The sequence below is a fragment of the Berghia stephanieae genome, chromosome 3, assembly GCF_034508935.2.
Source record: "Berghia stephanieae isolate SIO BIC M18660-M18661 chromosome 3, UCSD_Bste_1.3, whole genome shotgun sequence".
Lineage (NCBI taxonomy): Eukaryota > Metazoa > Mollusca > Gastropoda > Nudibranchia > Aeolidiidae > Berghia > Berghia stephanieae.
The window spans coordinates 43434918-43453082 of record NC_088362.1 but is presented as its reverse complement, the minus strand read 5'-3'; the positions used below and the strand labels follow the sequence as shown (position 1 = coordinate 43453082).

The 18165-nt window shown below is 33.8% G+C and overlaps 1 protein-coding gene across 2 annotated transcripts in view; it reads left to right on the top strand.

Moving 5' to 3' along the window:
• The window catches only part of LOC144967787 (piwi-like protein 1), a 39442-nt gene extending 25312 nt beyond the window's left edge, over positions 1 to 14130 (top strand). Inside the window, exons 12-20 of one of the 2 annotated variants that reach the window (XM_078905427.1) lie at positions 935 to 1140; positions 3559 to 3710; positions 5266 to 5387; positions 5799 to 5894; positions 6187 to 6364; positions 8399 to 8543; positions 9729 to 9854; positions 12471 to 12621; positions 13828 to 14130. In XM_078905427.1, coding sequence (XP_078761553.1) covers positions 935 to 1140; positions 3559 to 3710; positions 5266 to 5387; positions 5799 to 5894; positions 6187 to 6364; positions 8399 to 8543; positions 9729 to 9854; positions 12471 to 12621; positions 13828 to 13944 — 1293 coding nt within the window. In that variant the 3' untranslated portion in view covers positions 13945 to 14130. The remainder of the gene's footprint in view (positions 1 to 934; positions 1141 to 3558; positions 3711 to 5265; positions 5388 to 5798; positions 5895 to 6186; positions 6365 to 8398; positions 8544 to 9728; positions 9855 to 12470; positions 12622 to 13827) is intronic. The other variant, XM_078905428.1, reaches the window with a different exon arrangement.
• Positions 14131 to 18165: the final 4035 nt, after the last annotated feature.

Genomic DNA, 18165 nt, shown 5'->3' with positions numbered 1-18165 from the left:
TTTTCCCCCCCCACAAAACCTGATTTTTTTTACATTTTGAAAGAAGATACAGATTATTTGTTTGTACCCGTAGACGGTTTGGTTATGCCAACCACTTTTTATTTGAGCTGCCATATTTAAATAATTATTAGGTTTGTTCTGTTCAAAACAATTGCAGTATTCATACAACAATAACATTCCTCTATGTTGATAGTTAGAAACGCTCCCTTCTAATGTTGATCATCGGTACTCTTTTTTTACCAAACACTCTTCGTAATGAACAATTTTCCCATTGGTAACAAGCCATTTTAAGACACTACAGTCTATCAACATTTATTGACATTTTGCTTTTTTGTAATATGAGCATCAAAAGTAATACTCAACCTGAAGAGGAAGGAGGAGGAGGCACCAAGGGACTCTAATTTTTCTTTTAACCTCAGGAATGAAAGACATCCAACGTTTGTCGTCACTTTGCCAGTAAATTTTTATCTTCTTCTTATATATACATACACATTAAACATAGGCATATGCATATTGACCTTAAAGTTATTGGCTTTAAAAAAAAAAGATAATATTCTTTAAGTCATATTTTTGAATAAATAGATATGAGTGAAGCATCTTCGATAAAACTTAATATGAATATATTATTGTATATAAAAATTCATATAAGTATTTTATGTCACGTTTAGTTCCAGCTCATGTTCTTCTATGTTTACTCAGCAGAAACCAACATAATATGTGCAGTAAAAAGATTGTGATAGACTGGTGTCTTATTTAGGTGATGGCACACAATTCCTTCTGTCATTTTGAGACTATAGAAACCATACTCAACTTCCACTCAATAAATGAGTGGCTTAGACCACGACTTTTGTTACCCATATATTCTATATTAAATTTTTAATTTAAAAAATGAATTTTTAATGATCTTTTTTATTTTCTTACTCTTACTCTGCAGCCCGATCGAAAGGTTGAAATCACATATGATATAGCATCTGCTGACTGGAGTCGACCCTTGATAAATTGCAAGTTTTTGAATCCAGTAAAAATTAACACTTGGCTACTAGTCTTTTCTTATAAATGCAAGCAACAAGCCATGTGTCTTGAAGATAAACTTTTGAAAGTTTCCAAAGAATTTGGAATGCAGGTTAACTCCATATGGCCGTAAGTGGAATCCCTATTTTTTACTCTTGTGTATTTAAACGATTTGATTTGTAGGAAAGAGATTTTCCATTACTTCAATTTGCAACCTGTTATTGAAACAGAGTCCTCAATTTTAAACTACCATTTCTCAAGTTTAGTAACTTTTAAAATTTTTTTACAGACCCCCAAGAGTCAATTTACATAAACAGTCACCCTATTTTTTGTTTTTATCAGCTAAAAATGAATTAAGGTTCTATTTACTCGATTTGCATGTTGTATTTCAAATTGGTTTTCTTGTTTGACCTCCCATGGTGGGCAGGAGGTCAAGTGCTGTGTCCTCTATCCCCTTACATCTGTTTTCCTTGCTTTCTGTCTTTGTCTTGGAATGGGATTACTTGGATTTATCCTGGCCCTTGCTGGGGTCTTTAGCTGGAGGGAAACAGTCAAATGTGTAATATTAGTTTTTGGAGATGATATTATTTTCCTTGTAAATAATCTCTCTGTTATGTATTCTTATGCGCTTTGTTTGAATATATTATTGATTTGTAAATATTTGAGTGTATTCCTCTTATTCGGATCTTGTGCTTGTGTTTAGATAAGAGGTTTTAGTGATCTCAAACTAAGGGCACTGATAGTGTGTGCTTGAAATCTACATCTTTTCTCCATTAGAAAATTTTCCCTAGTATTACTTTTTCTTGGGTACCTTTACTTGTTTCTCGATATGTATTTTACTATCCAATTTTCTTCTTTTTTACTGGTGCTGAAATGACCTAAATCTGCCTCAAGCACTGAAAAAAAAATTAAAAACAGCAAACAACAACAAAATTGGTTTTCTTTTAATTTTTCAATTGAGACAAGAAAAGTTTATAGAACAATCGTAAAAAAAAAAAAAAAAAATAAGAAAAAAAAATGGAAAAGGAAGAAATAGATATATTCTCAACTTAGAAATAAATCATGATGAATTCAAATAAATTTTTGATAACGGGATGTGCTGGTTTGTCATTATCAGAGTTAATTATTCTTAGACTAAAACTCAATCCACTTTCAGGACGTTATACATACCATTGTGCTTCTCACTCACTCACTCAGATGGTCTTCAGGGGGACTTGTGGGATGCAGCCTTCACAAAACGGTGGCACACATCTCGGGCTTGTCTTTCTTTGTCAGCTCATACAGTGTCAATCCTGTCCATTCCTTGATACAGTAGAACTCGGAAATAGCGAGTTCGACGGGTCCACTCCTGATTACTCGCTATTTCCGAGTTCTCGCTATTCCCGAGTTGCCAGGAAAGGTTATAATAATATTGCTGGTTATTCCCCTCAGTGTGTAATTCGAGTAAAAGTAAAAGCCGTCGCCCCTATTTCAATTTCTTCACAGAAGTGGCAGAATGCTTGGTTTTTTGTTGTTTTTTGTTTTTATTTTCAAGTAAAATCATGACTAGAAAAAAAACAAGAACATAGAAGTGTGTGTGCGCGTGCACGCGAGTGTGTATGCACTCGGCATGTTTGATGAGGTAAGCAAGCGCATCACTCAATCACTGACCCATTGAAATAATGGTTCCACACTCCCCTCTCTCGCTGATCGTGTCGTTCATTAACGATGCTACTCGCTGACCGATGCTGCGAAGTGAGGCATGTTGACATGTGCTTACCTCGCGCGTCGCGTGGCACCACATTAGGTGAATAATTGACCCCCCACCCCCAATACACACACACGCACACAAACCCAACCCCCACCCAAATTTGTTTCGCCTATTATGTACTACTACAGACTAGGCTACTATGTAATATTACTCGTAACGAAAAATAAGAAAAGAAAAGAGGCTAGGCTAAAAATATTTAAATTGCCATTGTCTCTTGTTTTGCTTTACTTCGTTCGCAGTCCTAGGCTGGGGCAGGAAATGCTCGTTATTTCCGAGTTGACCTCTTTTTCATACTCGCTACTTTCATGCTAATTTTATTGACTCAAATAAGGGAAAAAAACGGGGATTTAGATTTTACTCGCTATTTCCGAGTTCTCGCTATTTCCGAGTACGTTACTTTCATGTTCTACTGTATTATCCAGTCATATTTTCCTTTGTTTTCCTCTTCTTCTTTGACCTTCCACTGTGCCTTGCTTGACTGTCTTGCACAAATGTTAATGTGTGACTAGATATCCAAACTATGCAAGTTTTCGTTTTTTAACCATTGCAAGCAATAGTTTCTGTCTTCCCGCCAGCTTTTTCACATCTTCAAGAACCTCCTTATTAGTTGTGCTTCAGTGTTTTTTGATAAAACCCTTTAAATGTCTTTTTTTTGGTGACCATTAGACAATTATTGCCTCACAATTGTTTTGTTATTTTAAAGACTAATTGATATTATATTTAAAAGATTTCTGTGATTTGAAGAACTAAAATGTTCATAAGCATCAAAATCCTCTCTCTTATCTTTTTGTCACCAGGGTTGAAATTCCAGTAGATCGAAATGAGGATTACCTAAGAGCCATTAGGAGTAATTTGACTCAAGACACACAGATGGTTATAGTAGTTGTCCCAAATGATAAAAAGGATCGCTATGATGCGATTAAGAAATGCTGTTGCATTGATAATCCTGGTAAGCCACTGCTCAAATAATTTTGTTTGAACTAGTCTTATTTTATGTAATCATTTTCAATCAGCAAGCATATCTGATATTTGAAGTCAGATTTTCTGTTTGAAGTTTCAGTTTTGTCCTCAATTCTGTCCTTTTTGAATGATCGACTGTTTGAGGTAAGATGATGTTGCAATGTATAGTCACATACATGATTGGAATTTTGAATTTCTTTGACGTAGGAAAGTCAAACTTCTTTACATTCTAGTACTTTTGCAAATTGAATCCAGTCTAAAAAGTAATGTGGTTTCATAAAAAGAGGTTCCTTTGAGCCACAAGATGTATGGAATTGGAGTTTATCTCTGTAAAATGCAGTGAAGGAAGATGAGTTGTCCAGCTGTTTCACAGTTTTTGTTGTTGTTGTAAACATGATGTCTTTCGATGATTCAAATCTTTGTCCCATGACATTCTCTTTCATTTTTGGGAACAGCCAAAAGTCACAGGAAGATCTGGACAATAGTGTGGATGGTCCAACACATCCCACTCATAATTGCCCAATAGCTGATTCATCAATATTTCTGTGTGCATTGGTACAATGTCGTGATGGGAGATGGCATCTTTATCCAAGAGTATCATTTTATAGTATCAGGCATTGATTGTAGTGCTGATCGGAACAGGCCAATGCAAAATGATGCCATATGTGTCAAAGAAGATTATGTGCATGACCTGTAGGGCCCTTTATTTTTTCCGTGCATTCTCAGGGTGAGGTTCACCCTTGTTTCTCCATTCAGCAGACTTTTTGTCTCCGAGTCTTTGTTTGATGAGGATTCGGCCTAAAACCTTGTTGTGCTCTCTTCGAAATTGTCGAATGAATTGTTTTGAAAAAATTTATGTGAGCCTCTTTTTCAGTTGGTGTCAGCAAATGGGGAACCCATTAAGAGCACAGTTTTCTCTTTGTTAGTTCTTTGGTGATAATCTGGTAAACAGACGTCGTTGACATTGACAATTTTTCAGCTATCTCAGAACATGATTTTCTCTTATCTTCATCCGGGGATTGCACATATGTTTAGTTCCTGTATCACCACAAGCACTGACAGGCCTCCCAGGCTGACTTTCATTGTTCGTATTCCATCAGTAATCGCTCAAATTCACTTTCTAGTGGTTTGTATGGATGGTGCATTGTCTCCAAGATCTCTGTATGTCTCAGGCAGAATTACTGAGTAAAAGTGAAAACTTTATTATTACTCGAACGTCATAGCTTGAGAAAGATCCCCTCATTTTCTGAGCATTTATTATGCAGGCCATCATGACCAAACTATCAAAAGGTAAAGGAAGATAATTTCCTATCCATTCAACACTGGGTCTTAAAAGTTTGCACACCACCTATTAAACGGTTAATGCAGAGTTGTGCTAAATTTTATTATTTTACACAAAGCAGATTTCAAGTAATGAGGAAGGGGAAACATTTATGGAATGGACTTCGTAATTGAAGCTATTTTGTTGATTGTGAGTGAAGCACTTTACCATCAGGACCCTAAAAGTAAATCTGTCCTGATCTTCTATTTGTTTTCAATTTCAGTTCCAAGCCAAGTTGTCCAGTCTAAAACAATGAAGAAGAAATATTTCTATTCAGTTGTCACAAAAATCGTCATGCAGATAAACTGTAAAATTGGAGGTGAAGTTTGGGGAATGAGGTTTCCGGTATGTCAATTTGTCAATTTGTAATTTGTGAAAATAAACAAAAAAAATTATTTTAAAATTTTTTAGTATAGTTTTTACTCTCTTCAGGCTTCAAATGTTTATATATATTATAAATTTGGTATCAAATTTTCAGGCATAAAATAAATTGAACATTTTTAAAAAATGGACTTAATGTTTGGCTGTCCTAAATATTTGGATAGCTTAGGGAGTGCCAGGGAGTGGTTGTACTTGGGTTTTAGCTAAAAATATAAAGAATGCCCCATCTGGCACTTACATGGTTAGTATAGGACTTTGACGTCATGTCTCCCATTTCAACACAGATAATTTTCTTGAAACCTTTAAATATCTTATATCTAATATTCTACTAGGCAGCACTTAAATATCTTATTCTGTCATCTAATATTCTACTAGGCAGTAGCTGTAAGGTCCATGGAACTATATTTTGCTGCCCTTTGGATAGGATGTCAGTCAATCTCGTATTGCTCTCCATCCGATCTAATAATCCAGGTAACCAGTCATTGGTGGATGGACAGGGTGGTTGGGGGGGGGGGGGGGGGGGGGGGGGAGGGAGTTGAGGGCAGGCATCAGAAAAAAATATCAACTATACCTGAGATCAATACTGGGCCCTTTCTTTGTGAGCCTTTTCCTTGGGTAATTTCTGTAAAACCTTCAAAACCGAGTAAATATGTATATTCCAGTTTGGAATTTCAAATTTTTACATGTCGCTTAATACACAAATAACCATATGAGACTAATCATTCCGTCCTTCTCTTTTTTCTTTTTTTTTTCTTTTGTGTAGACAACTAGAAAATTCATGATAATTGGGATCGATTGCTACCACGACTCAGTCCACAAAAATCAGTCTGTCGGGGCCATGGTGGCCAGCCTCAATGCAAACTGTACACGTTACTACTCAAGGACTGAAGTGCATGACAGTAAAGTGGAAATTATGAGTAGTCTTTCTGTTCTCGTCAAAGGTAACCAATGATAAAGATGAAAGGAAATTTTGTAGAAATTAATTAATAAAACGAAAAAACAAAGTGATATAATTTTGATATTTGATATTTAATTGTAAGGTAGGCAAGGTTGCACTGTGGTCAGCAATTCAACTTCACAGCATGACAAAAGATTCATCCGTTTTTGGGCCAATTTTTACCACAATCAATCTTTCATTGTAAGAATTAACCCTCTTGTGTTCAGATTCTTTTTGGGGGAGTAGATAATGAGTTCCCTATATGGCCATGTCAATCATGTCGATATCCTTTGATGATATAAGCCTACTCTTTGATATCTGTAGTCGCCTTTTCATTTTCTACGGTCACTCATGGCTAAACCCTGCCCAGAAACGATTTCATAGGTCCGTCCATCACCAAATTTCAAACTTTTGTTCTCGTGAGCTTTTAAGTTTTTTGACCGAAGAACGATTGGCTACTGAGCATGTTGACCCTTCAACAATTGGTCGTTCTGGCAGCTCACGTGTCAACAGCCGTCAACAATGAATTGAATCATCGTTTTGGCAGTGGAAGACGGCCACGGAATAGTTGCGTCACATCGGCACGTTGTTGAATAAATTATCCAGGCATGGTCGATAGGTAAAAAAGCCAAATTATGTTCTAGTTACATTTGAAACAAACAAAGTATATCACTGATCTCGTCTCGTTGAGATATAAAAAATGATATAAAAATCAAGAAAATCGGCGGATAAATAAAAAAGTTGCTAAAAAAAGCTAAAATAAACAAAAGCAATTTTTAAAATCAAATTTATTCGTAAAACAGTTGGTTTTCAACCGATTTTTATGAAACAAAGACCAATGTACTTCTTTTTTCAAGCTGATTTCAGCAATGTGACTTTCAAATTCCTCAGAATTATATTTTTTACTTTTAGATTTTAGCTTTTAGGCCTACTCAATAAGTTGTTATATTCCTTGCATAACAATAGCGTAATACATCGACGGGGAGAAGCGTCTTTGTTTCGGCCAGCTGGATAGATAGCCTGTGATTGGTCGAAGACTTTGAGACGCTTGATTCACAATTCTACACGAACGGACCCCGCGGCCTATCAAAGAGGTGTAACAAATTTATTTACCGACTATTTTTCTTGGTGCTAAAATTACAAAGTAATAATTTCGCATCAGAAAAAATAACTCTGAAGTTCCTATCTCTTTATTACAATAAAATTGATACCTCGAATGACAAAATCGACCCACAAATAAGGGAGTTATAAATTATTCATAATATTTTTAAAAGTTTACAATAATTATCTCAAAGTCATTTTTCATCACCAAAGTTGTAATTTTTTACCGATTTTTACCAAACAAAGTGCAATGTCAATGATTTTCACCCGCAAATAAAATAGGATTTAAATCGCAATTTCTGAAACGTATTTTCTTTTCTGTCGGCAAATTTATAAAAATCAAAGCTGAAAACACCCTGCGGCAGTGACAGGGCCTGTCATTTCCTTCACAACGATTGGATTTTACTTACTGATGCCAGTCTTGACTACCCCGCCCATGAATATTATGCCGTTGTCGGTTTTTGTCGGGTTGAATCTTAAAGATTTAATGGATGGCTGGATACTTTGAGAGATTAAAGGAAAAAATCATGGCTTATAGTCTGGAAAATATGATGTTATTATTATTATTATTATTATTATTATTATTATTATTATTATTATTATTATTATTATTATTATTATTATTATATTATTATTATTATTATATTATATATTAATATTATTATTATTATTATTATATTGTTATTCACTTCATTATTATCATTATTATTATTATTATTATTATATTTTTATATTATTATTATTATTATTATTATTATTATTTTTTTATTATTATTATATTATCATTATCATCATCATCATCATCATCATCTTCATTTACATACCAGATATGCCCAAGATTTCTGAAAGTTGACAAGTCTGCATTATATTTTTCTCTCTTTCTTTTTTTTTTCTGAAAAAAATATTCATTTCTATTATCACTGGTTATCTATTTTAGATGCTCTGAGAAAGTTTGTAGATGTGAATAAAGGTCTTCCTGAATTCATCGTAATCTACAGAGATGGAGTTGGTGATGGCCAGCTGAGAGCCATGTTCAATTCTGAGAAGGAACAGTTGCTTCAAGCCTTTGGTCCCAATTATAGGTCAGTGCTTGATTACCATAGGGGTAATGTCATTGACCTTTGAGTTGTGTTGTTCAATGAAAACTGGACATAATTTGATTAGGTTAATTCACGGTAAAGGGAAATCTGTAAGAATGACTGTATTTTTAAACGAAACATAACTGTAATATCTTACAAATAATTATGTAAAAGAGAGGGAGCTGACAACCTCCTTCTATTCATCTGAAGTATTTCGTGAGGGGGAGGGGGGGGGGGGGTCAAACTTTAAAAAATTAATGCTGTTATGAACCATGTCAACAAAATGTCAAAAAAGATTATTTAAGATTTTAGAATCTTGTTAACATTCATTTTGGCATGACTCATCACACTTGCTGAAATTAAATGTTATAGGCCAATTTTGAGACAAAAATAGAAAGTAATAGTAAGTTTGAATTGATTTTTAAATATTACTTTTTGCATTTTTTAAATACATCTTCGTTTATCACATCGTCTTGTTACCAAGTTATTTTTCACTTTTAATCTAAAATTTAAAAAAATCAATGCAATACTCCAAAATAGTATTTACTTTTTGCAATGTCATAAACTTTAGATGATAACAGTTCACAAAGTTAAAAATACATCCATTCTTTTAAAAAAATGGGGTTGGGGGTTAATGTTGTTCCTTACAGCCCATGTTAAATGTTTGCTAACAAGCTCAGAATTACTGGTAAATCTTAAAAATTATAAAGCTATTTTATACAAATTGATATACCATAAGTTGCAAACCTTTTTAAAATTGAGGTAATTCTATCACTGTTGACTCAAATGGTTATTTAGAATACAGGCATTATGATCGGTCCTTAATTTGACCTCGACCCTGGAAATTGCCATTTGGCCACCATGATGCCAGATTCATTTGTGCACACATACAGACTATATTACTAAACCGATTTTATCGATGAAGGCTCAAAAGATTCTTAATTTCCATAATACATTTGTATAATAATTAAAATAGATGAGTGCTGCTTGTAATAGCCTTTTTTCCACAAATATTTAAGGTTCTCCACTAGTTTAATTAAAAAAAAAAAGGTTTTGATGTCCGTCATTAGAATGTGAGATGACTGCTCTGCTTTTTAAACTCCATTCATTTGTTTTTAATTAAACAATAAGACTCATTAAAATTGAATCAGTTGTTGAATTATTTTGAAATTTTATCTTTCTCATCAGACCAGGTATAGCGTTTGTTGTGGTCAAAAAACGAATAGGCACTCGATTGTTTTTACCGAGTAGACAAGGCATCAGAAACCCCCAGCCTGGTACAGTTGTTGATGGCGTGATAACCAAGTCTGAATGGTAAGTAACAGTTCTAGAATTTTACTGATTTGGTGGGAAAAGGCGAAAACAATGTAATGATTATAATAATAATAATAATAATAATAATAATAATAATAATAGTGAACAATTATATTGTATATCAGCGCCCCTCATTCTAGAGGCTCTGGGTGCAAAAGATACACAATACAGATGAATAAATAGGACACATCTTAGAACACATTTTAAAATATACCTACTGACCCCCAAAAAATGGAAACCCAAAGATCTACTTATAACCTTGGTGCTTGTCAACTAATTTGCACGAAATTTTGAAGGAAGATAGCTGATGTATCTGGATTAATGATAATGTAAACAATCAGATTTAAAATTGAATGCAAAGATAAAAAAACAAAATAGACAATTTGGTATATGAGAACGCTTTTACGGGGACCTTACATCCTGAAATGAAATCAGTCAAGAAATCTTAAGCCTTATTTGCTAAACACTTTAACCTGGACACGCGTTAGTCATGGCATGCTGGGGAGTCTCTGGTCTGTCTTCCCACCCTAACCTGTATTCCTTGTCAGCTGCATAACATCAGGAGTTGAGCTGTAGATGCATGTTCCTCATATAATTAATTTTTATAGGGTTTAGCCAAGTAGCCTTCATTCTGTCTTTCCAACAGTCTCTTTCATGATTGACGGTCGCCCATTCCCCGCCACCTACTGTTTCCTGGCTTGAAATTATCTATTTCAGTTATTCTTTCTGCTTAAAGGGCCATATTTCATAAACAGAGGATCGTCACGTCCTCGGTCATTTGTGTCGATGAGAGATTCTGTGGGCCTTAAACAAAGGGATACCAGCCCTTTCCCCTAAAAATCTCAATTTTTTAAGAAGGATACATGATTACAATCAATCACAGATAGTCATACAGAAGACATGGGCCACAGGCCGACCAAAGAGGGAGTATAGAAGTGTTAAAGTTACAGCACTAGGAACAAGTATGAGGTATAGACTATAGATGTAGATTAAGAAAAGTAAGGACATACAGAGGACACCACACTACAGAATGAGTGTGAGGTGGGTGGGTGAGGAGCAGAGTGTGTACCACTCACCGGTGGGTTCTGTCTCCTGCACCTTAAGAGGACTCAGTCGTGCCCATAACAAACTCAGTAGAAACGGGGAACACCATGGGAAGGTGCTGTTATGGACACAATAATACATGAGAGGCCATATGCAGTAATCTCTGTCAGATAGGATTACGCGGCGATCAATGCACCTGGAAATGAGAGGTGTTGGGTTCGAAATGCACATCGATTTCCTTTCAGCAAGCGGGACGTCCAGCCCAGACCTTGCAGCTCCCCCCTGGACACACGTAACAAAGATGCTAATCATAAAATCAACCATCCGAAAATGGTCAATTAAGTTTCAAAAACATTGATTGATTCAAAATATGAATAAAAGATCACCTATCAAAGCACAATGAAGTGGTTGTTCAAAGTCTCAAACAACTTCTGAAAAGATTGAGCTGGTTAATCAGTCAATCAATGAAATCCTCAAAAAATCAATTCGACGATGATCCCTTGAGCTTAACATTCCTCGTGAGTCATTAAGAAGAATATTAAGGGATGAACTCAAGCTGACCCCTTATAAAATTCATGTGCATCACATCCATACAGTCATCCACGCACAGGAGAGAATTGTGATGTGCCAATGGATGCTTGAGAAAATTGAAAGAGACAAACATTTTAAAAGAACTTCTAGATTAAACCCACTTTTATGTAAATGGCTATATAAACAGTAAGAATTATATTTATTGGGATTCTCAAAAACCCAATGAAGTGATGCAAAGGGGATTGCATAACCAAAGAATAAATGTCTGCTGTGCATTAAGTTTTCAATGGGTGATTGGGCCTTTCTTTTTTATGGATTTTTTAATTGAGCTTTTTTTTATATAGTGCGATATCCTCTTAATGTGCTCAAAGCGCTTTACAAGGGATCCCTGACCAACAGCACCATGTAACAGATGAAAACAGTTACTGTGAGCGCTGAGCGTTACATTTACATATTGCACAAATTGTGGAGAGTCTTGCAGCGATGTGTGGAGACTGATTGTCAAAGATTTCAATAGTTACAAGATGGGGTTGCTCACCAAACCGGCAATGATAGCATACAATGAATGGAAGAACATTTTTGGACTAGAATAATCTGTCGCTGAACATGACATGAATGGACAAATCACAGCCCGGATCTTTAATCCATGTGATTTCTTCTTGTGGGGATGCATGAAACTTTCAGGGATTTATCACGTTTGGGAAAGCAGGTTTCAAAGCAAGGGTTTCCCTTTTTGTGGGTCACCTGGTATTTTGTTTCTGTTTGTGACAGGAAAAGGAATAGTGATGAATTTGAATGTTGAATAGTGATGAACTTAAAAGTTGAATATAAAGTGAAATGTGAACTTTTAACGATGATAAAAACTTAAAACGTTTCATATTGTATTGTAAAATTTGGAGAGCGTAAAACAGAAATTTGATTTATATAAATAATAAATTTACAACTTGATGATTTCTTAGTGAAATTCACCATTCAAAAGTGATAACTTATTATTTTCATATATGTGTATATATCATAATAAGCATTTAATAAAATTTTCAGGTATGATTTCTTCTTGGTGAGTCAGTCTGTCCGTCAGGGAACGGTGACGCCCACCTCTTATAATGTCATCTACGACACGATTCCAAACTTTACTCCTGATATCATGCAGAGACTTACTTACAAAATGACACACTTGTACTTCAACTGGCAGGTAAGATACAAGGGAAACTTTAATACAATGTGCTTTGCTATTCCCTATTTTCAAGAGCCCATGCTTCAATAGCACTATCTATACAGTATTGTTTAGGATATGGAATTTGTTGCTATTCAGTTGAGTATCGTTGATATGGAACTTAGAATGTATATCCACTCGAATTTTGATTATAGGCATTGATATAAGGATACTAGGACTGTTTTTTTTGCAGGTCTAGTATTAGCTTGGCAAGCACCTATCCCTCAATGAGGGTGTGTCCTCTATAAACAATTTATACAAAATTAAAGCATTTTTATTGTGTAATATCCACTCAAAGTGCTTTACAAGGGGTCCCTAGCAAACAGCAACACTTAACATATATAGGACAAGACATGATGCCTGTTAGGCGATATTGCAGTTACAATTCTTGCGGACAGAGACAATGGTCAGGTACTCATTTTACACTTGAGTACAGTGAGAGGATGTAAGTAAAGAACCTTTTCCAAGGATTCAACTATTTTCCACTCAGAGCGGGTCTTGAACCCTGGACCTTCTAATGTGAAGGCGAGAGTCTTACCACTAGACCACATCACCGCACAAGAATTTATGTTATTGGGTGGAGTTCCTGACCCCTCCCACAGTGGGCAAGGAGGTACTTTCTGTGTCTTCTATCCCCCTACATCTATCTTTGTCTTGGAATGAGATTACCTGGCCAGAGTCTTTTGGAGGGAAACAGTCGAATGTATAGTTAATAGTTTTGGGAGATGATTTTTTTTTCCCTTGTAAATCTTCTCTATGTAATAATTTTTTTAAAATTTATGATTTGTAAAATATGAGTGTATTTCCTCTTAATGGGTACCTGTGCTTGTGTCAGGATGAGACTTTTAGGTGATCTCAAATAAAGTACACTGATAGTGTGCTCTTGTAACCAACATTTGAACCCTTCCCCTATGTCTTTCTTTTTTGTATGCATTCAATTGTAAATCTTTAACCTTTTCGACTCCCATAGGGGGCAGAGAGGTACTTATTATGTCTTCTATCCCCCTATATCTGTTTTCCAACTTGCTTTCTGTCTTTGTACTGAAATGAGATTACTTGGTTTTGTCCTGACCCTGGCCGGAGTTCTTAGCTGAGAGGGAAACAGTCGAATTTATACTGTGGTTATAGTTTTGGGAGATGATTTTTTTCCCTTGTAAATCATTCTTTCTCTTATGTCTTTTCCAGGGAACCATTCGAGTCCCAGCTCCATGCCTCTACGCCCACAAATTGGCATATCTTCAAGGCCAGTCTTTGCACAGAGAACCGTCAGCTTATCTAGCAGATAAACTGTTTTATCTTTAGGTGTTCTTATCTGGTCTTTATGATTAGCAGTAATGTAAAGTTTAAAAAAACAACATATGATTTACTCCAAGTTATTAAATATTTAATCAGTACACCAATAGCCTAAATTGAGTGAATAGAATAATAATTTAAAAACCTTGATTATTAGTTTTGTTGAAAATGTTAAGCCATAAACAAAACAACAACAACAACAAAAATGTATGTATATATATATATATATATATATATATATATATATATTAATATATATATATATATATATATATATATATTATATATATATATATATAATAATATTATAAATATATTTATTATATTATATAATAATATATATATATATATATATAAATTCAAAACACTTATTGTGATCAAAATATTTATTTACATCTTATAGTAGAAATTCAAAAGTTTTGTTTTATACCTCGTACAAAGCATCTTTATCATTAGTTTTGAAATTTATAAAATCTGAGTGGACAGCAATTTAACGTATAAATTAATGCTATTATTTCTTATAGGGTTTCAGTATTACCTTTATTATTAATTATTATTATTATTATTATTATTATTATTATTATTATTATTATTATTATTATTATTATTATTATTATTATCATCATTATTATTATTATTTTCTATTAGTTAATTACTTCTATTGTATATCACACTGAGCATGCCTATTTACAATGTCTATTTTACAAAATACACACAATACAGCTTACAATTATTGTAGACTAAAAGTGTGTTCAATATATTGATCAATCATTTACTCATTATTTGAGATTTCATTCTTTTATCATTTTGTTTTCTCTCTTAAAATTGAAATCTTTGCTTCTTTAATCATATAATTCAAGAAATATTACAGGGAAATGATATATAACTTCTCTTTGCTTTTAAATCAAATTATTTTAATTTTTATAATCTTACATAATTATTCATTTTAACATTGTTGTTTATTGTTTTATTATACAGTCTATATAATCTAGTTTTGCTGAATTCTTTTCTCTTCTGATATTTGAAAATGATCTTGCATGCTGATGAAATTTAAATATTGCATCACATTTTATCATTGTACCTATTATTGAGACCTTGAGATCAAATTTCCTTGTTTATTCTTAAAGTTGCTTTCTTATAATCAAGTCATGAATGACAACTTAAAGAAATTTGATGATCAATCTGCTTGAATTAAACCAACTACTATCTGACATAACAACACAAAGAATTTTGTAAAAAATCCGGAATAATTTAATTTTTATTTTCATTTGGACACGACATAAGTATGTATGAGTAAAAAAAAAATCCTTCTTTTGCCTCTGTTGATTGTTGAGTGGACAAAATCAAATAGGAAGTGCAATTTAGTTCAGGGTTATTGTTTGAAATAGTTCTTTCAGGTTACCTAGTAGTAATTTATTATAGTCATGAATTTTTGCTTCGACTATATTAATATAAGTGATGTGATTCAATGAATTCCTTTATTTTATGACTCATTTTATTTACCAAATGTTTTTTTATAATCAGTGGAAAATCAGACTTTTATTATTTTTTAATATGAATTCTCAATAGATAGTAACTCATATAATTTAATTATTTATTGGACATAAATTTTCAATATTATTTTATTTTGTCTCTTACTACTGGTAATGAGAATCTATGATAATCAGATTTCTCAATAATTCTCTCCTTTTTTACACTTTGTACCGAATATTTGGCCAAAGAAAAGTTATAACTGTAGGTGATTGATAAATTAATGATGATGTGAAATTAATTTTCTTTATCATGATTAGGAAATTCTGATGTTTAAGTAATTGGATGACAATGTTGATGATGAAGATGATAATGATGATGATTATGAGGAGGAGGAGGAGGAGGAAGAGGAGGATGAGAAAGAATTATATTTTATATGAGAAGCATTTCCAAGTGGAACCAAGTACTACTAATACTAATCAAATGGTCTCAACCATTTACTGTGCTCATTTCTTTGAAAGTTGGTTGGCATTGAACTGATCCTTGATAAGGCATCGTGACACGAAGAAAGTAAGTCTGTTTTCAATAGCTTCTTCTTCAAAATCATAATGATGAGAAAGACTCAAACATGTGAATGTGAAAGTCGTTCAACCATTTACTGTGCTGATTTTCTTTCAAGTCGATTGATGGTCAAAATCACTCTGAATATGCATTTGGTAACAAATGGAAAAAAAAACAAACAAAAAACAACAACAACAAAAGCAACAATATCTAAATGAAGAGGATCCTTTTAAAAAATCTGTCGACTAATTTCTGTTGGTTTCTTTGAAAATTGATAGACCACTGTGAATTCAAGTTGAAATTTATTGCTTCTCACTTGAAAGAAATTAGAGAATTTATTTAGGACATTGATCAACCATGTACTGTGCTCATTCCAAATTGATTGATAAGTCTATTTAGTTAATTATGAATATGGCTGCACTGTCTCTATGGACGCTTGATGATGATAATGATGAAGAGGAAGAGGATTAGAATGAATTATAATATTTTATATGGGAAGCATTTCCAAGTGGAACCAAGTACTACTACTACTACTACTACTCAAATGGTCTCAACCATTTACTGTGCTCATTTCTTTGAAAGTTGGTTGGCATTGAACTGATCTTTGATGAGGCATCGAGAAACGAAGAAAGTAAATCTCTCTTCAATAGCTTCTTCTTCGGAATCATAATAATGAGAAAGACACATGTTTGAATGTGAAAGTTGTTCAGCCATTTACTGTGCTCATTTTACTTCAAGTCGATTGATAGTCAAAATCACTCTGAATATGCATTTGGTAACAAAAGAAAAAAAAATGAAGAGGATCTTTCAAAAATATCAGTCGACTAATTTCTAATTTGTAACAAAATGTCTACATTTGGCTCTTTTATTCCTATGGTTTGTTCTTTATAAAATCCCAATGCTGATTAATTGAATTTGAATGAAAATAAACACAATGCCATTTAAAGTTGAAGTCAACACTTCAGGACTGTAAACATTTGTTGACTTGATGCAAAGTTGCCTTTATGCGGATTCCACTGTCGTCCTTAAAAAAATATTTATGATCATTTATATAGCGCAGATTAACCATGTTCAATGCGCTTTACAAGGCTTCATTTAGAGAGGGAGAGAGCCTTTGAGCCATAAAGCCCAAGAAGCAAGAGTTCCCAGTTTCCCCAAGCATTAAACGGACAGCAGTAATTGCTTGTTTCCCTATTGCAAAGTACCTTCCGATAGATTAAACGGACTCAGTCAACAAATCACTGCTTGGTGACAGGGGGTTCAGAAAAAAAATCTTATCTTAGCTTATGAAATGAGCCCTCTACAAATTGAGCTGTTTGGACCACCCATTGGAAATAAATCTGGAGATGTTTAGACATCTGTTTCACATTATTAGATTATTACAGCTACGACAAAAATGGGGATACTCAGCCGTTAGAAGCTTTCTCTTGTAAAAAATGTTTCCCAGTAGACAAGTCACATATCCTGCAGAGCAAAAATCATGTTGCGGACAGACACAGGTACCTCCCACTGGGTTGGGTTCCTGTGTCTTCTATCCCCTTATATCTGTTTTCCAACTTGTTTTCTGTCTTTGTTTTGGTATGAGAATACTTAGTTTTGTCCTGGCCCTGATGGGAGTCCTTGGCTGGGAAGGAAACAGTCAAATGCATACCTAGTTATTGTTTTGGGAGATGATATTTTTTTCTTGTAAATCATCTCTCTGTTATGCATTATATTATTTTTGTTTTACATAGATAATATATGATTTATACACATTTGAATGTGTTCCTCTTTGTGGAAACCTGTGATTAAATCAGGATGAGACATCTGTTTACTATCCCATTTTCTTCCACCGTAAAACCCTTATAAACAAACCTTATATATACAGGTCATATCTGTGCCAGCAAAAAGGAGGAAAATGAATTACAATTAAATCACCCACGAAAAAGTAAGACAAAGGGGAATTGGTTCAAATAGCGAACAGATGTAGATTCCAAGAACACACCCATCATCAATGTACTTTCTTTGAGATCACCTAAAAGTCTCATCCAGGTACCAGCACAGGATCCCACTAAGAGGAATACACTCAAATGTTTTACAAGATATATTCAAAACAAAAATATAACTATCAATTGTAAATAACAGAGAAATGATTTACAAGAAAAATAATATCATCTCCCAAAACTTATGCTATGCATTTGAACGTTTTCCTCTCAGCCA